Below are 20,663 nucleotides of genomic sequence, written 5' to 3'. Positions count from 1 at the left end.
GTAAATTAATTCATTCATTAATTCATCTGTCCATTCGTTTATGCGTTGAAGTGCTTGTTAAAAGCGCTGTAATCTCTGTGATCTAGATTCACAATTCCTCCTTGTAGAATATGATAACTAATGACTTCTCAATGACTATATAAATAGAACAGGTTGACAGCAGCCATTAAACAGTACACAATCAGTGGTCTGGAGAAGTCTGACAGAACACACATTGTGCTTAAAGACAAATAATATACACTATATTGCCAAAAGTATTCACTCACCCATCCAAATAATTGAATTCAGGTGTTCCAATCACTTCCATGGCCACAGGTGTATAAAACCAAGCATAAAAACATGCTGGCTGCTTCTACAAACATTTGTGAAAGAATGGGTCGCTCTCAGGAGCTCAGTGAATTCCAGCGTGGTACCGTGATGCCACCTGTGCAACAAGTCCAGTCGTGAAATTTCCTGACTGCTAAATATTCCACAGTCAGTGGTATTATAACAAAGTGAAAGCGATTGGGAACGACAGCAAATTAGTCACAAAGTGTTAGCCACGTAAAATGACAGAGCGGGGTCAAAGGATGCTGAGGCGCATAGTGTGCAGAGGTTGCCAACTTTCTTCAGAGTCAATTGCTACAGACCTCCAAACTTCATGGGGCCTTCAGATTAGCTCAAGAACAGTGTGTAGAGCTGCATCCAAGCCCTACATTACCAACAATTTGACAACCCATTGTCAATAAACACTGTTGCAAGTTAACACTGTACTACCTACAGCAAGAGTCATATGTTCACAATGTTTTAAAAAAGGCTGCCAACCTCTCTGGGCTCAAGCTCACCTAAATAAAATAATGCACAGTGAACACATGTACTGTGGTCTTATGAGTCAGTCTTTATTGTTTTTAAAAATATGGATGCCATGCTGTAAGAAGAAAAGAACCATCCAGATAGTTACCATCATGAATTACGTATTAAGACTTTACCTAATCATATACATACAAATGACAATTGACCATCAGATGTTAGGACATAGTTGGCCTTATCTAAGGGAAGAAAGTGTATAGTATGACTCTTCAAATGGGGTACGATTCTCTGACAGAATACACCCTTGGCTGATGTAAAGAGGCACTGAATGACTCCATGTGATTGAGGACACAGGTGCTACTCTGCTGCCCTGCTAGATCAATGTGGGGGAGGTGCAGGTGGCAGAGGTATTGTAATTGGGAAAGCTTAATCCTCCTCACTTCTATCTGGTTAGTGGCATTCAAAGAAACCGTGGCAACCTTTATGGTGGAGCATTCTCAATTGGCCTACTTGGACCTTATTTTAAATGGACTGGGTGCCTCCCAGGGAGGTGGACATATGACATACAAGAAATATATCCTTTAAACCTCAAGGATTTTTAAAGGCAACTTGTTTGGGGAACCCAACAAATGAGGGCACTGTGGGCTTTCGTAGATTCTGGAGCAGCAGAGAACTTCACTGATACTGCTGTGGCCAGAGCCCTATGTCTACATGCTTTCCCTCTAGTGACCCCATTAAGCTTGAGGAAGCTATTTGCGAGGCTCAACAGCAGGAGCCTGAGCCTGGTAACAGCCCCATTGGAACATTATTGATCCACACCTCCAGCAGAGCATTGATTTTGCAATGGAAACACACAGGGATACTCATACAATAGGGTTTTTGCACTGACATTTTTGGTGACCGTCAATGGGCAAGGTATGTGACCACAACAAAGAGCCCTGCACATCTGCTCCAAATATAGGAAGAGGTGTTTGGGGTCCTCTTTTCAACCTGCTGGAAAGGGGAAACACTGGCCAGTGATTGTGCTACTGCAACTTCTGCTTAGTACTAGTTGATTTATTTTTGTTTGCTTTTTCCCTTAACAAATCACATTCAATTGCTCACCACTGAGGCTTGAAGCCCTTTTGTTTTACTTTCTGTTTTACTTTACTTGGCTGGGTATCTGACTCTGTATAGCAGTTGTTTCTGAAGATTTACAGCACAGTATCAAATCCTGCCTTGTTCCTTTTGGCTACTAATTTCTTGTGATACTGTTGAGCCACTGCACCTGGGTCCACGATCTAATGATTATTGTTTTTCTGTGACAAATTAGAACATGTGTTTTGCAAAAAAATAAGAAATAAAAATTTTAAATACAATAAGTTGTAAGTTTATTGAGGATTTTCGAAGAATTGAACAAAGCAACCTGAACACTGCAATGAATTCTAAGCTGCTATGACAGGGGGAACAATGCAATAAAGCTTTACATAACAATGAGCTTGCTACTCCTGATTACTCAATTGTAGCAAAAACTTGATTATGCTTATAAGACGTATTATTAAATGTCTCTTAGTAATGTAACATTCTCCAAAAAGTAATCATATTTTTCTAGTATTTTAAATGCTTAAAACAGGAAGAAGCGTCTCTGATCATTTCCGAACAGCAGATTATGTATTTATGAACGCATGAAGAAACAGTATGAATATTACGAAAAAAACCGTATCTTGACTGTATTGGTGACTCCGATTCAGGGTCTTCTGATCTTTGATGACATTACCTGTAAAGCAAGTGTGACATTTGTTAACTCCTTCTGGCCTTCTGATTATGTGGTAAAATACAGTCATTTTCCACAGACATAGTCAATTTTGTTCTCTCTTCTCTTCTGAAAAGAATGTTGTAGACTATTGTAGCCACAATGGGTGTTATAAATGAATGCCCATGTTTCTGAAATGGGATGTCTTGGTCAGATGTTTACATATGTTTGGACATATAGTGTATTTTACATAAAATCCTTCTAAAAGTGGTTTACAGATCTAGTAATGATATAGTCCATAAAATATGAACACAGACACACACACAAACCTCAAATTCCAATCTACACTATATTGCCAAAAGTATTCAAACTTCATGTAGCCTTCAGATTAGCTCAAGAACAGTGCGTAGAGAGGTTCATGGAATGGGTTTCCATGGCCGAGCAGCTGCATCCAAGCCTTACATCACCGAGCAGATTCAGTGGTGTAAAGCACGCCGCCACAGGACTCTAAAGCAGTGGAGACGTGTTCTCTGGAGTGACGAATTACACTTCTCTGTCTGGCAATCCGTTGGACGAGTCTGGGTTTGGCGGTTGCCAGGAGAATGGTACTTGTCTAGCTGCATTGTGCCAAGTGTAAAGTTTGGTGGAGGGGGGATTATGGTGTGGGGTTGTTTTTCAGGAGTTGGGCTCGGCCAGTGAAAGTAACTCCTAATGCGTCAGCATACCAAAAGATTTTGGACAATTTCATGCGCCCAACTTTGTGGGAACAGTTTGGTTCCACCTGTTCCAACATGACTGCGCACCAGTGCACAAAGCAAGGTCCATAAAGACATGGATGAGCGAGTTTGGTGTGGAAGAACTTGACTGGCTTGCAACCCGATAGAACACCTTTGGGATGAATTAGAGCGGAGACTGCGAGCCAGGCCTTCTTGTCAAGCATCAGTGTCTGACCTCACAAATGCGCTTCTGGAAGAATGGTAACAAATTCTCAGAAACACACTCCTAAACCTTGTGGATAGCCTTCCCAGTAAAAGTTGAAGCTGTTATAGCTGCAAAGGGTGGGCCGACATCATATTAAACACTATGGGTTAAGAATGGGATGTCATTCAAGTTTATATGCGTGTGAAGGCAGATGAGCGAATACTTTTGGAAATATAGTGTATATGCATTCGGTTAATCTCATTTCAGGGTTACCATTTAATCTAAAGTAAATGAGATAGTGAAATAATATACCTGTAAACAGTTTATCTAAATTGTAAATGGGAAAATGTCATGACATGCTGGAAAATACTTTTTGAAAAGTAAGCTCATACCTGTCACGCTGACACTGATAATATGTCCTGTAGCTGTAGTCAGATTACATTCTGCAATACACTGATACTTTCCAGTGTCAGCAATAGTCAGCTTTTCCAATGACAAAAACACATTCCTTTCCCTAAAACCAAGTTGCGTTCTCATTTTAGTCTCATTGATGCTTATCATGTATTTGTCCGGGTGAGAAAATTGTAGTGGTTGCCAAAAGACTTTAATGTCTTCACACTTCTTTTTCTCGTACTCTGCTGTGCACTTCAATGTCAAAGACTGTCCTTCTGTTCTTCTTACTTCTTCTCTGGCATATTTCACTAGCACTGAAGTAACCGGAGGAAAAGGTGACAAAAACAAACCAATATTTTTCATGCAATCTGCTGATACAAAATAAAGGGTAATAATGTAATATATACAAACAGAACTCACCTATGCCTTCAGATGTGGATGGTAATCTAAAGAAGGTAATAAGGAATAAGAACAAAGCAATGGAAGGTAAGGTTGACATGGCTTTAACATTCAACAGCAAGTGAAGTGGCTACTTTGAAGTCTGTAACATGCACTAGGTCACTTCCTCTTCCTCTGTAGCCCAAGACCACAGAAATGCTACTGATGCTCAGGGGTAAGTGTTGTGTACATATGACTTTGATCACAGCAACTGTTAACTTCAAAAGCAAAACTAGTAAATTAAGCCTGCTGCATTACTGCAGTTCATTATATAAACCCCATTTCCAGAAAGGTTTTTTGGAAACATGATCGTTACATGAACGTTATATTTGCCATACATTTTTAATGAGAGACAGATCTAGACTGCAGGAAGGCCAGTCAAGCACACACATTCTACGTCTATGAATCCACACTGTTGTAACTTGTACAGAATAAGTTCTGACACTGTCCTGCTGAAAGAGACTTGGGAGTTTCTAGGAAATGTTGTCATCCTGATGGCAGCATGTCCCTCCAAAATATACATCTATGCATCAATTGTATCTTCACATGTATGCAGATCACCCTTGCCATGGGCATTGATGCACCCCCATGCTATCCCAGATCTTGACGTCCATTATTTCGGTCTATCTCAGATGACTTCGGGCCAGGGAACTTCGCCGGCACTTCTAGGCAAAATTCATTTTTGGTTTCATTTTTGCATAATACAGTTTCAAGTTGCATTTCTTAAAGCAGAATGTGTTAAGTGACAAGGATTTTCCAACGTACTCCTGAGCCCATGACTCCTGATGTCCATCACGATAGCATGACGGTTTCTCAAACAATACTGCCTAAGGGTTTGATCACAACAAGGTTTCCACCAACTCCCTGAATCTTTTTATGATATTATGAACTGTAGATGGTAAAAGATGCCAATTGTTTGCAATACTTCGCTGAGAACCATTGTGCAAAACTTTCAGTCAGTTCAAAGACAAAGTGGTGGATTCTCCTTTAAAACTAATAATGATGACGTCAGTAGTTACCAGTTAAACTGTTAATTGTGAAACCTTCCAGAACTGTGTTACTTGTATAACCTTAGTCTTATTTTTTTTTGGGCCCAACTTTTTTAAGTGTGTTGGATTATTTTTATATTTACAAATAAAACTAGGGGGCAGCACGATGACTCGGTGGCTAGCGCTGTCGCCTTACAGCAAGAAAGTCCTGGGTTCGATCCCCAGGCGGGGTGGTCCGGGCCCTTTCTTTGTGGAGTTTGCATGTTCTCCCTGTGTCTGTTTGGGTTTCCTCCGGGAGCTCCGGTTTCCTCCCACAGTCCAAAAACATGCAGTCAGGTTAATTAGAGACACTAAATTGCCCGATAGGTGAATGGGGGTGTGTATGTGTGTGTGTATGGTGTGTATGTTTCAGCTCGCATCTCAGCATGTCTGCAAGATATCTCACAATGGATGTCGGCTCATCATCTAAAACTTAATCCCAGCAAGACAGAGATGTTGCTCATTCCTGGAGATCAGTCTCCAACCCAGGACCTAGTCATTTCTCTGGATGACTCCCAGATCAGACCATCTGATAAGGTAAGAAGTCTTGGTGTTGTCCTTGATAACCAGCTGACACTCTCTCCTCATATAGCCGACATGACAAGATCGTGTCGGTTTCTCTTGTACAACATCAGGAAGATTCGTCCATTTCTCTCCAGGGAAGCTACCCAGATTCTGGTGCAATCACTTGTAATCTCACGGTTGGACTACTGCAACTCCCTTCTGGCTGGAGCTCCCATGTCCACGATTAAACCCTTACAGCTCATTCAAAATGCAGCTGCCCGTCTGGTTTTTAACCAACCCAAACGCTGCCACATCACCCCACTGCTACGTTCTCTTCACTGGCTTCCTGTAGCTGCACGCATTCAGTTTAAAACACTGACGCTTGCCTACAAAGCCAAAAATAGACCAGCCCCAAGCTACCTTCGTGGTCTAATCAAACCCCGCTCAGTACCACGCAACCTCCGAGCCACTAGTCTCGCTCGACTTGATCCTCCACCCAGGACTCGAGGAAGACAAGCATCAAGGCTCTTCTCTGTTCTAGCGCCGAAGTGGTGGAATGAACTTCCTCTGTCTGTCCGAACATCTGAGTCTCTTGCTGTCTTTAAAAACGATTAAAAACCCACCTTTTTACTAAACACTTAGGCTGACTTGTACTTATTTACTAACATTTTGTTCCATTCTTTTCCATTTCCAAAAAAAAAAAAAAAGGCCACTTCGGTTCTAACAGGTTTTAGCAGATTTATGTTCTTCGACTGTTGTTTACCTAAACTTGAGAAATAAAATGTTCACTATAGAAGCACTTCTGTAAGTCGCTCTGGATAAGAGCGTCTGCTAAATGCTGAAAATGTAAATGTAAATGTATGTGTGTCTACTAACATGCAAATCCCTCAAAGGTCTGGCCACGGTCTACTTATCAGAACTTCTACACTTCTGCATGCAAAGTGACCTTGGGTATAAGAAAAGCATTATATAAATAAAACATTACTATTATTATTATGTAGTTTTTATTCTACACACACACACATACGTACATACACACACAATCCATAATTCGTAAACATATGCTTATTCAGTGCCGTGTATTGTGATAGTCTTTACTGTTTCACTTTGTCCAATACCTAATTAGAAAAAGTTGGGACAGTATGGAAAATGCGAAAAAAATGCACTGTACATTAATATGCCCCTTTGTTCCTTAAACACCCTCTTTCTTCTTTTCTGAGAGGGCTTTCAGATTTTTTGAAGATTCTGGAGGGTGTCTATAGGAATTCTTGGCCACTAAAGCCACTACAGTTTCTTCACACCAAACTTGTCAAACCATGTCATGGTGGACTTGGTCCACAGTGGGGGGCACAGTAATTTTGAAATAAGACAGGGCCAATGTTTTGTGGACACCCCCAAATATTGAGTTCATGTATAAAATTAAACAAAAATGCAAAACACATTTTAAAACACATATCTGCTTTTTCTTAAAGAATACACTAAATAAATGTGACCACTTTACATGATATCTAAACAATATACAATGAAATAAATAAAATATAAATTAGAATATAAATTTCAATTTAAAAGTGCGTTAACAAAATGCAGTGCTTATGAAAATGTTCACAGTGTTGTAGTTAGTGGTTTACTAAATGAATCGACTGTAGTACAATCTGATAAAGTGCTGAGGAGAGATACTGAAAGGCTTCCAGAAGTTCATTATACTAGGCGATCTCAATATTTTCTTTTCCATGTTCTAAAAAAAAACAAAAAACAATAAGAACATAGAATTAGAATACGATTTACAACACAACATAATTAAAACATAAATTTTACATGAATTCATTTTAACTTTATCTGTGATTTATAATAATCTTATTACTAATTTTTTTTCTCTTTATTTATGCATTTTGTCCCATTTTTCTCCCGATTTAGTGTAGTCAATTTGTCTTGACAATTTCTGCTGCTGAGGATCCCTGATTGCATTCGAGGAGGGTATGTTGCTGCTCTAGCCTCCTCCGACTCATGTGCAGTCTTTATCGAACCCCTTCTTTTTCCACCCATGCAATCTGCACAGGCCTCTATAGTCTGGTCATCCTGCCCTAGCAGACACGGCAGCCAATTAGTGTCTGCTGCAGGCACTACCAATTATACCCGCTAGATGGCGCCCTGCCAACCGGTGGCAATGGCGAGTTTCGAACAGAGGAGTTCAGAATCTTGGCGCTGGTGTGCTAGCGAAAATAATATTATTTTTGCTTTAATACAATTTTGTACCCTTACTGGTTTTGCTACTTTTTTTCATGTAGAGATTAATAATAATTGATTTCTTGATATACTATCCTGAATCAACAAGAAATTACTGTTGAATTAAATCGCAAAGTGGGTTGTTCAGTGGTGCACTGATAAATTGCAATAACGCACTACCGCTGAGATCCAGGGTTCGAATCCCCAGCGGTGCTATCGGCCAGGCAGGTGTTTATATACAGACATGAATGGCTATGTCTGAGGAGCAGAGGCCCTGCAATGCTTGTGTTATTGCACTGAGCCCAGTAATCCTGGAGAAAACCCACCACGATCCTTAAGAGGTAGTAAAAAAAGGTAGTTTTTTGTTCTAGTCTGTATACTTTTTGATGTTTAAGTATTATTTAAATACGCAAAATTTACAGGGACAGTTTTTTTAGTCTTTAGTACATACATGGGACCAAAACATCTGATTCTTCAGTGACGTAATGTTACTTACTTCTTCTTCTGTGAAAAAGAACAACAATACAGCATGCAACGAAGAGGAAGCAAATCACAACAGCTGAGGCGACATAATGTCTGGATTCCACCGTTCCACCGTTATCTGACAAAGAAAATAAACCGAACATTCATTTGTTTAGATATTGTTCTCATGAATGCTAAACAAAATGGAAAAATGCTTTATAAAACAATACTATTTTTGTCAGTTTGTTATCTAAGAATTGATATTAAGAATAATATCTGTTGACATACCTGAATCCTTGCCAGTATCCAAATACATTATTTTACTACTTGTCAAACTGCCACTTTGACCAACACATTCCACGTAATCTTTATGGAACTTTTCCAGCGGAAGTCGGAGTTCACTTGTAGTTTTGGTTGTGCCGTCTTCATTCTTTACTGTAAAATTATTTGTTACGTATTGGCTCAGTTCTTCTTTTGATGAGTTCCAGGTGAACACTGGGACAGGGTTTCCAGTGGCTGAACAATAAGCAGTAACATCTTTTTCCTTATATGAAATATTAGATGTTATTTCTGATATACCTGCACACAAAAAGAGACGGTAGTTATAAGTAGGTGCTTGAAATTATGAACTTCTTTTGTTTTCGTAAAAATAAAAGTAACTTCTAACCCTATATTATGATGCATTGTTTTTTGTCTGTATGAACTCTGTATGAAACTGTTGTAGTTATTTTTTCAGTCAGATCTAGTCAAAACTGGTATGTTTATGTACACTGTGATACACAGATTACAGGAAAAGCACATAATGAGCGTGTCCAGACTTTCTGAGTTAGTGAGTTCGTTGGAACAGGAAAGGGCCTTCCCTAAACTGTTTTTGCAAAGTTGGAAGCATATGATTTCCTTTATATAATCGATGCATTACACTTGTTATCAGTTGTTGTGACTGAAACATATGAATTCAGTCATTGTCTGTTTTAGCACAGATTTATCCTGGTCAGGGTCTTGGTGGGTTTGATTAACTGGGCAAAAGGTAGGAAACACCCCAGACAGGCCCCAGACAGGTGCATCGCAGAGCAGAGACACATTTCCTCTTGGGGCAATTTCTAGTACAGTGGTACCTTGTAACGCAAACTCAAAATCTTTAAAACTCAATGCCCTATGTTGAGAAATTTGTACCCTTACACTCAACATGTTCAGTTTCTTTGAATTTATTTGTTATTTAATTTCAAATGAACAATAACCAGCTGCTTTGTTCAGCGTTTGGCTTGAGCGGTGCAGTAAAACGTCATCAAAGTGCACATATGAGACGAATCTGCATTTGTGTGGAATAACAGTTAAATCCACTATGAAAACGTCCACATGTATCTGTGTTTAGCTGGATTTTTCTCCTGTTTCACTTTTAAACTTGACAAATTGTAAGAATCAGCTTTTTTATGAGAAAGTCTAAAACACTTATTGTTAAAAAGCAGTGCCACTTCTCATGTGAATGCGCCTTTACTGAATGGAATACGGTATTCCAAGGTCAAGTATCTCCACGTTTAAGAAACATAAGGAAACAATAAAGACATTTAATTGTTTAACAGGAAAGGGCCTTCCCTAAACTGTTTTTGCAAAGTTGGAAGCATATGATTTCCTTTATATAATCGATGCATTACACTTGTTATCAGTTGTTGTGACTGAAACATATGAATTCAGTCATTGTCTGTTTGCAGAGACACATTTCCTCTTGGGGCAATTTCTAGTACAGTGGTACCTTGTAACGCAAACTCAAAATCTTTAAAACTCAATGCCCTATGTTGAGAAATTTGTACCCTTACACTCAACATGTTCAGTTTCTTTGAATTTATTTGTTATTTAATTTCAAATGAACAATAACCAGCTGCTTTGTTCAGCGTTTGGCTTGAGCGGTGCTTTCCTTTATATAATCCTTTATATAATCGATGCATTACACTTGTTATCAGTTGTTGTGACTGAAACATATGAATTCAGTCATTGTCTGTTTGCAGAGACACATTTCCTCTTGGGGCAATTTCTAGTACAGTGGTACCTTGTAACGCAAACTCAAAATCTTTAAAACTCAATGCCCTATGTTGAGAAATTTGTACCCTTACACTCAACATGTTCAGTTTCTTTGACATTTAATTGTTTAACAGGAAAGGGCCTTCCCTAAACTGTTTTTGCAAAGTTGGAAGCATATGATTTCCTTTATATAATCGATGCATTACACTTGTTATCAGTTGTTGTGACTGAAACATATGAATTCAGTCATTGTCTGTTTGCAGAGACACATTTCCTCTTGGGGCAATTTCTAGTACAGTGGTACCTTGTAACGCAAACTCAAAATCTTTAAAACTCAATGCCCTATGTTGAGAAATTTGTACCCTTACACTCAACATGTTCAGTTTCTTTGAATTTATTTGTTATTTAATTTCAAATGAACAATAACCAGCTGCTTTGTTCAGCGTTTGGCTTGAGCGGTGCAGTAAAACGTCATCAAAGTGCACATATGAGACGAATCTGCATTTGTGTGGAATAACAGTTAAATCCACTATGAAAACGTCCACATGTATCTGTGTTTAGCTGGATTTTTCTCCTGTTTCACTTTTAAACTTGACAAATTGTAAGAATCAGCTTTTTTATGAGAAAGTCTAAAACACTTATTGTTAAAAAGCAGTGCCACTTCTCATGTGAATGCGCCTTTACTGAATGGAATACGGTATTCCAAGGTCAAGTATCTCCACGTTTAAGAAACATAAGGAAACAATAAAGACATTTAATTGTATTTTAGTGTTTTTTATATTATATTTGTGTTATTTTCAGTGTATAAGTGTCAAAAACAACCCTATTATTTTATATTTGCCTAAAATCTATGCAGTTCCAGGGGACCATGAAATGCATTAACAGGTTTCCTATACATTTATACATTTTTATGGGAAAAAATAACTTTAAATACCTTAAACTTAACACCACTACTAGAACCAAATGACGCTGAGTTTCAAGGTACCACTGTATCTCCAATTGGCCTGACTGCATGTCTTTGGACTGTGGGAGGAAACCGGAGCTCCCGAAAGAAACCCACGCAGACACAGGGAGAACATGCAAACTCCACATAGAAAGGACCTTGACCGCTCTACCTGGGCATTAAACCCAGGACCTTCTTGCTGTAAGGTGATAGTGCTACCCACTGAACCACCGTGCCGTATTCATATAATACATGAATTTAATAATTAAAAAGAGTATCCCAATACTTTTGGCCATGACATGAATGTCTTTTACAAGTATATGTAAATTGTAAACTTTAAGGATAAATATTGTGAATAGTAATAAGTAACAGTGCATAACATACACCGATCAGTCATAACATTAAAACCACCTCCTTGTCCAATTGTAGCTCTACAATTACTAACTGTAGTCCATCTGTTTCTCTACAAACTTTTTTAGCCTGCTTTCACCCTGTTCTTCCATGGTCAGGACCCCCACAGGACCACCACAGATCAGGTATTACAGTGGTATGTAAAAGTTTGGGCACCCCTGATATTTTTCATGATTTTCCTTTATAAATCATTGGTTGTTCAGATCAGCAATTTCAGTTAAATATATCATATAGCAGACGAACACAGTGATATTTGAGAAGTGAAATGAAGTTTATAGGATTTACAGAAAGTGTGCAATAATTATTTAAACAAAATTAGGCAGGTGCATAATTTTGGGCACCCCAACAGAAAAATTACATCAATATTTAGTAGATCCTCCTTTTGCAGAAATAACAGCCTCTAAACGCTTCCTATAGCTTCCTATGAGAGTCTGGATTCTGGTTAAAGGTATTTTGGACCATTCTTCTTTACAACACATCTCCAGTTCAGTCAGGTTTGATGGTTTCCGAGCATGGACAGCCCGCTTTAAGTCACACCACAGATTTTCAATAATATTCAGGTCTGGAGACTGAGATGGCCATTCCAGAACGTTGTACTTGTTCCTCTGCATGAATGCCTTAGTAGATTTTGAGCAGTGTTTAGGGTCGTTGTCTTGTTGAAATATCCAGCCCCGGCGCAACTTCAACTTCCTTGAACATTGTTCTTAAGAATCTGCTGATATTGACTGGAATCCATGCGACCCTCAACTTTAACAAGATTCCCAGTACCTGCACTGGCCACACAGCCCCACAGCATGATGGAACTGCCACCAAATTTTACTGTGGGTAGCAAGTGTTTGTCTTGGAATGCTGTGTTCTTTTTCCGCCATGCATACCGCCCCTTGTTATGTCCAAATAACTCAATTTTAGTTTCATCAGTCCACAGCACCTTATTCCAAAATGAAGCTGGCTTGTCCAAATGTGCTTTAGCATAACTCAAGCGACTCTGTTTGTGGCGTGTGCGCAGAAAAAGCTTCTTCTGCATTACTCTCCCATACAGCCTCTCCTTGTGTAAAGTGCGCTGAATAGCTGAACGATGCACAGTGACACCATCTGCAGCAAGATGATGTTGTAGGTCTTTGGAGCTGGTCTGTGGGTTAACTATGACTGTTCTCACCATCCTTCGCCTCTGCCTATCTGAGATTTTTCTTGGCCTGCCACTTCAGGCTTTAACTAGAACTGTGCCTGTGGTCTTCCTTTTTCTCACTATGTTCCTCACAGTGGAAACTGACAGCTGAAATCTCGGAGATAGCTTTTTGTATCCTTCCCCTAAACCATGATGTTGAACAATCTTTGTTTTCAGGTCATTTGAGAGTTGTTTTGAGGCTCCCATGTTGCCACTCTTCAGAGAAGATGCAAAGAGGAGAAACACTTGCAATTGGCCACCTTATATATAGTATAATATAATAATTAGTGCTAAAGGTATTAAAATCAATAAAACGACAAGGGTGCCCAAAATTATGCACCTGCCTAATTTTGTTTAAATAATTATTGCACACTTTAAATCCTATAAACTTCATTTCACTTCTCAAATATCACTGTGTTCGTCTGCTATATGATATATTTAACTGAAATTGCTGATCTGAACAACCAATGATTTTTAAAGAAAAATCATGAAAAATATCAGGGGTGCCCAAACTTTTACATACCACTGTATTTGGGTGGTGGATCATTCTCAGCACTGCAGTGACACTGACATGGTGGTGGTGTGTTAGTGTGTGTTGTGCTGGTATGAGTGGATCAGACACAGCAATGCTGCTGGAGTTTTTAAACCTCACTGTCACTGCTGGAATAAAAATAGTCCTCCAGCCAACAGCGACCTGTGACCATTGATGAAGGTCACAAGGTGACCAACTCAAACAGCAGCAATAGATGTGCGATCGTCTCTGACTTTACATCTACAAGATGGACCAACTATGTAGGAGTGTCTAATAGTGTGGACTAGGGATGTCCCGATCCGATCTCAAAGATCAAGGCATTTTTTAATTGATCGGAATCGGCTTTATTAAACCCGATCTTAATCCCGATCTTTTGTTTTACGTCAGCATGTCCGGTGTGTGGAAATAGTTTAAATTGGAAGGTAAAACAAGTCCAACAGTGAAGTGTAACGTCTGTAATGCGAGCGCTTCACGAGCCGGTAGTAGCAGAGCTGCCTTCATTACTGCAGAATTTTACTGTTTATATGGTGTGTGAGTCAAGGATCACTCCGGTTTACAAAACAACGTAGTGATGCACTCGTTTAATAAAGACATAAATACACAGTATATTCACATATTGTCGGGAGCAGAACACTTTATTAACTTCTGTTACAGTACCGAATACTGGACAGCTGAGTCAAGCACGCTGTTTCATGTTCTATGGAAGGCCTAAAGGGTCAAAACACACTCACCGTGTACAAACGTCCATCAAACCCTTGTCACAATACAAGCACTTTAAGAACTGGCTTTCCTTCATAACAAAAGAGCCTTTTTATTTCAGGTTTTACTGTAATGCTTTCAAGTAACTTATTTTCTTATATTCAAGTTAAGCTGCTACACATATTTCTGTTCATTTTTAGTGCATCACTGCATTAAACAGATTTATTTTCTTCGAATGTAAAGTTTAAAGTAAAACTGTAATTATCTCACTCATTTTGATTGATTTTGTAAAAATACAAAAACATTAGGCCAATAGTTTGGATGCAGCATTTTTCCCTTCAGCACTGCAGAGCTGTTTAGTTGTTAAACATATACACTGGATTAATGTGAATAACTGTAATGTACTTGAAGTGTGCACTGTGTGAACAGTATTATCCAGTTCTTATCTAGACAATATCTAGAAAATACAAGTATCGGTTTGAGACTCGGTATCGGATCGGGATCAAAATTAATAATCGGGATCGGTATCGGGAACAAAAAAACGTGATCGGGACATCCCTAGTGTGGACAGTGAGTGGACATGGTATTTAAAAACTCCACTCATACCAGCACAACACACACTAACACACCACCACCATGTCAGTGTCACTGCAGTGCTGAGAATGATCCACCACCTAAATAATACCTGCTCTGTGGTGGTCCTGACCATTGAAGAACAGGGTGAAAGCAGGCTAAAAAGGTATGTAGAGAAATAGATGGACTACAGTCAGTAATTGTAGAACTACAAAGTGCTTCTATATGGTAAGTGGAGCTGATAACATGGACAGTGAGTGTAGAAACAAGGAGGTGGTTTTAATGTTATGGCTGATCAGTGTGTATAGATCCAAACCACACTTCTGTACCAACCAGTTCTGACAGACATAATGAGATTAATTGATGGTTTATATTTATTTCCTACCTTGAACAGTGAGACATGTCTTCTTCCGTTCTGTTCCAGAAGGATATACATTAAAGGTGCAAATATAGCAGGATTCATCTCCAAACTGTACATTCTTTATCAAGATAGTTGTAGTGTTGAGAGACGCCACTGTCACGTCCACTTTGCCCACGTGTGAATCCGCTACTTTGTACTCCGAGTGCTCGCTGAACGTGACCACCCGGGTCGCGGGGTCCTCGTCGTCTCTGCCGGACTGGTGCCACGTGACCTGTCTCACTCCGACTGCTCCGGAGAGTGTACAGGTCAGGGTCGCGTTGTCTCCCAGGAACACGTTTCCTCCCCCGGTCACTACAATCCCCTCAGAGTGAGCTGAGGAATAAAGGACGTTTCATTCAGTAATGATAAAATCATTTAAATCATTCAAATAGTATCCAACGCGAACATGTTTAGAAAGGAACATATGCTTTCACAAAAAAACGTTCTTTCACAATGTAGCTCGCGACAAATATATTCAACAACAATAATGATAATATTATAATGTACCAGATAAAAGTAGACTTGAAAAAAACAAGTATTCCAGCATGGTGATCATCTCTGTGTCGTCTGTGTGCTCAACAACTAAAGAGAAACCAACGTCCTCACTATTTAAATAGCAAAACAGAAACCCCAGAAAAAACCCCCTCGATTACGTGTTCATACTAAAGTCATTACTAATGCTACTTATTATTATTATAATTATTATTTTTGTTGTTATTATTATAATTATTATTGTTGTTGTTTTTGTTATTATTATAATAATAATTGTTATTGTAATTATTATTATTATAATTATTATAATTTTTGTTGTCATTATTATAATTATTATTATTGTTGTTGTTTTGGTTATTATTATAACCGCAATAACTATAATTATTATAATAATTATTGTTATTATTATAATTATAATAATAATCATTGTTATTATTATAATTATAATGATAATTGTTATTGTAATTATTATAATAATAATTATTATTGTTGTTATTATTATTATAACTGTTATAATTATTATTATTGTTATTATTATTGTAATTTTTGTTGTTATTATAATTATAATAATTGTTATTATTATAATTATTATTGTTGTTATTATTATAATTATTGTTGTTGTTATTATTATAATAAATATAATAATTATAATAATAATAATAATAATAATTATTATTATTATTATTATTACAACCCCAAATCAGAAAAAGTACAGCATGGAAAATGCAAATATTAATAATAAAAAACACTTAGTTTCTTACATTTACTTTGACTTTAATTTCACTGCAGACCGTATGAACCCGAGATATTTCATGTTTTTTCTGCTCAAATTCATTTCAATTATTTATAAACATACATTACTGCAACATGCCTGCAACACATTGTAATGTTGCCGTTTCTTTTAACCATTTACATTTTCAGCATTTAGCAGACGCTTTTATCCAAAGCGACTTACACAATGAGCAGAACATGATGAGCAATTGAGGGTTACATAGAGGGTTAAGGGCCTTTCTCAGGGACCCAACAGTGGCAACTTGGTGGTGGCGGGGCTTGAACCGGCAACCTTCTGTTTACTAGCCCAGTACCTTAACCACTGAGCTATCACTGGCCCAACTTAAAAAGACATTTTAACCACACTTAAAATACATTTTGACACCAAGCAATTTAGTGTTTCAGGTTTTATTTTGTATGATGTGCAACAGTACGGGGTCGTCGTTGTCGCATTTTCGTTTCAAAAATTTCCACACATTCTCTATTGGGGACAGGTCAGGACTGCAGACAGGCCAGTCTAGTACCTGTACCCTCTTCTTCCACATCCATGCCTTTTGTAATGTGTGCAGCATGTGGTTTTGCATCGTCTTGTTAAAAAATGCATGGACTTCCCTGGAAAAAAATAAGTAAAACCAGACAAGTAAAACCTGCACGAAGTTTATTAATATGAATGATTAGGCAAAGTAAAATACTGCAGAATGTAGAAAATAACAAGTGATTATACAATATGTCATTTATGGCCAAGACTATCTGAACACCCTTTCTAATAGTCACACCCATTGCTAATATGTGCATAAATTCAATTCTATAAAATAAACATGTTTTAATTTTTCTGGCAACAATTTGGAAAAAGGCGCTTTCCAGTTCCAACATGACAGTGCCCCTGTGCACATAGCAAGGTCTAGATTTTCTAAAGAAATCAAATCAACACATCTAAAAAATAATTTAAGCAAACAGGATGGACTTGACCTCAGTGCTACAGCAAAGGGTTTGAATACTTTCTGTGAAAAAAAAAAATCCAGTTTTTAACTCTACATTCTTAGAGTACATTTTTAACTCTAAAATCATGTTTTCTCTTCATCATTTGGGTGATTAATGTCATATCTATTCATTTAAAATCATATCCACAGCACAGTAAAACAGGGGGTCTGAATACTGTCTGAATACACCGTTGACATAAAAAAACATGATTTACCGTTCACATCAGCTTACTGGTATTTACATAGAATCTGAATCACTCAGTGTCAGTGTGACTGAGAGGAAGAAGTTTAGCTGGCATTTCCCCATTTCTTGTTATGTCTATTTCAAAACCGAGGGTTTTTATGTATCAGTATAAAATAATTTAAATTATTACATAATTAAGTAATTCAAATGAGGATCAAAACTTCTGCAAAATTAGAACCATAATATTGTTTAAAATTCATGGTTTAATCTTATGATGAAAGCTTATACTACATGGACACAGAATAATACAAGTATGGTGAAACAGCAGTGCCTTGATTTAAGAATGCCCTGATCTGATATAAGAAAATATTCCAACAGGTGTTGGACAAAAGGAGAACATGCAAACTCCTTGGATTCGGACCTAGGCCCTTTTTGTTGTGAGGCGACAGCACTACCCATTGTGCCAACTACGAAAAGATAAAATTATACAGTGGGGAAAATAAGTATTTGATTCCCTGATGATTTTGTAAGTTTACCCCCTTACAAAGACTTGAACAGTCTATAATTTTTATGGAAGGTTTATTTTAACAGAGAGAGACAGAATATCAACAAAAAATCCAGAAAAAAAACTTTAAATAAAGGTTATAAATTAATTTGTATTTAATTAAGGGAAATAAGTATTTGATCCCCTACCAACCAGCAAGAATTATGACCCCCACAGACCGGTTATGTGCCCATGAGGCACACAAATTAGTCCTGTCCCTGTATAAAAGACACCTGTCACAGAATCAGTTTCTTCCATTCAAATCTCTCGACCACCATGGGCAAGACCAAAGAGCTATCAAAGGACGTCAGGGACAAGATTGTAGACCTGCACAAGGCTGGAATGGGCTACAAGACCATCAGCAAGAAGCTTGGTGAGAAAGAGACCACTGTTGGTGCGATAATTCGAAAATGAAAGAAATACAAGATCACAGTCAATCACCCTCACTCTGGAGCTCCATGCAAGATCTCACCTCATGGGGTAAGAATGATTCTGAGAAAGGTGAGGTCAGCCCAGAATTACACGGGAGGAGCTTGTCAATGATCTCAAGGGAGCTGGGAGCAGAGAAATGCTGGATATGACCCCAAGAACACCATCCCCACTGGGCATTTCTCTGCCTCCAAACACGGCGAGTGAAGTTGATGCCAAAGAGCGCAATTTTGGTCTCATCTGACCATATCACATTCTCCCAAGTTTTCTCTAAATCATTCAGGTGTTCATTGGCAAACTTCAGATGGGCCTGTACATGAGCCTTCTTGAGCAGAGGGACTTTGCGGGCACTGCAGGATCTCAATCCATTACGGCGAAGTGTGTTACTAATGGTTTTCTTGGTGACTGTGCTCCCAGCTCCCTTGAGATCATTGACAAGCTTCTCCCGTGTAATTCTGGGCTGACCTCACCTTTCTCAGTATCATTCTTACCCCACAAGGCGAGATCTTGCATGGAGCTCCAGAGTGAGGGTGATTGACTGTGATCTTGTATTTCTTCCATTTTCGATTTATCGCGCCAACAGTGGTCTCTTTCTCACCAAACTTCTTGCTGATGGTCTTGTAGCCCATTCCAGCCTTGTGCAGGTCTACAATCTTGTCCCTGACGTCCTTTGATAGCTCTTTGGTCTTGCCCATGGTGGTCGAGAGATTTGAATAGAAGAAACTGATTCTGTAACCGGTGTCTTTTATACAGGGACAGGACTAATTTGTGTGCCTCATGGGTACATAACCGGTCTGTGGGGGTCAGAATTCTTGCTGGTTACTAGGGGATCAAATACTTATTTCCCTTAATTAAATACAAATTAGTTTATAACCTTTATTTAATGTTTTTTTTCTGGATTTTTTGTTGATATTCTGTCTCTCTGTTAAAATAAACCTTCCATAAAAATTATAGACTGTTCAAGTCTTTGTAAGAGGGTAAACTTACAAAATCAGCAGAGGATCAAATACTTATTTTCCCCACTGTATATATACATATATACATTATATATAGGGCAGCATGGTGGCTCAGTGGGTAGCACTGTCGCCTCACGGCAAGAAGGTCCTGGGTTCGATCCCCAGGTGGGGCGGTCCGGGTCCTTTCTGTGCAGAGTTTGCATGTTCTCTCCGTGTCTGCATGGGTTTCCTCCGGGAGCTTTGGTTTCCTCCCACAATCCAAATACATGCAGTCAAGTACACTGGAGACACCAAATTGCCCTATAGGTGAATGTGTGTGTGTGTTGTGTTTGTGTCTGCCCTGCGATGGACTGGTGCCCCGTCCAGGGTGCTACTGTATGCCTTGCGCCCATTGAAAATTTGGGATAGGCTCCAGCTCCAGCGGTAAGGCAGCAAGTGAGACATTTTATATATATACAGTATATATACAGTATATATATATTTATATATATATACAGTATATATATATATATATATATATATATATATACTGTATATATATATATTTATATATACTGTATATATATATATATTTATATATATTACTGCATTTGTAGTAATGTGTATATATATATAACTGCATTTGTAGTATATATATATATATATATATATATATATATACAGTGTATCACAAAAGTGAGTACACCCCTCACATTTCTGCAGATATTTAAGTATATCTTTTCATGGGACAACACTGACAAAATGACACTTTGACACAATGAAAAGTAGTCTGTGTGCAGCTTATATAACAGTGTAAATTTATTCTTCCCTCAAAATAACTCAATATACAGCCATTAATGTCTAAACCACCGGCAACAAAAGTGAGTACACCCCTAAGAGACTACACCCCTAAATGTCCAAATTGAGCACTGCTTGTCATTTTCCCTCCAAAATGTCATGTGATTTGTTAGTGTTACTAGGTCTCAGGTGTGCATAGGGAGCAGGTGTGTTCAATTTAGTAGTACAGCTCTCACACTCTCTCATACTGGTCACTGAAAGTTCCAACATGGCACCTCATGGCAAAGAACTCTCTGAGGAT

General features: G+C 38.3%; 1 protein-coding gene across 1 annotated transcript; it reads right to left on the bottom strand.

Annotated features, from left to right (window-relative positions):
• Positions 1-7,468: 7,468 nt before the first annotated feature.
• Positions 7,469-15,782, bottom strand: LOC134329431 (OX-2 membrane glycoprotein-like). The gene is made up of 5 exons (XM_063010693.1): positions 15,737-15,782; positions 15,215-15,562; positions 8,779-9,069; positions 8,525-8,629; positions 7,469-7,540 (listed from the first exon to the last, which is right to left on the bottom strand). The coding sequence occupies exons 1-5, from the start codon at positions 15,774-15,776 to the stop codon at positions 7,509-7,511; spliced, it is 816 nt and encodes a 271-aa protein (XP_062866763.1). The 5' UTR covers positions 15,777-15,782; the 3' UTR covers positions 7,469-7,508.
• Between the last annotated feature and the right edge of the window lie 4,881 nt (positions 15,783-20,663).

The sequence above is a fragment of the Trichomycterus rosablanca genome, chromosome 15 (genome assembly GCF_030014385.1).
Source record: "Trichomycterus rosablanca isolate fTriRos1 chromosome 15, fTriRos1.hap1, whole genome shotgun sequence".
In the NCBI taxonomy this organism is placed as follows: domain Eukaryota; kingdom Metazoa; phylum Chordata; class Actinopteri; order Siluriformes; family Trichomycteridae; genus Trichomycterus; species Trichomycterus rosablanca.
This window is presented reverse-complemented; position numbering and strand designations above follow the sequence as displayed.

Coding starts and splice junctions, on each gene's coding strand:
- LOC134329431 (XM_063010693.1), bottom strand. CDS start 15,776: ATGCTGGAATACTTGTTTTTTTCAAGTCTACTTTTATCTG. Junction 9,070..15,214: donor GACATGTCTCACTGTTCAAG/GTAGGAAATAAA, acceptor TTTTGTGTGCAG/GTATATCAGAAATAACATCT. Junction 8,630..8,778: donor GGATACTGGCAAGGATTCAG/GTATGTCAACAG, acceptor TTTCTTTGTCAG/ATAACGGTGGAACGGTGGAA.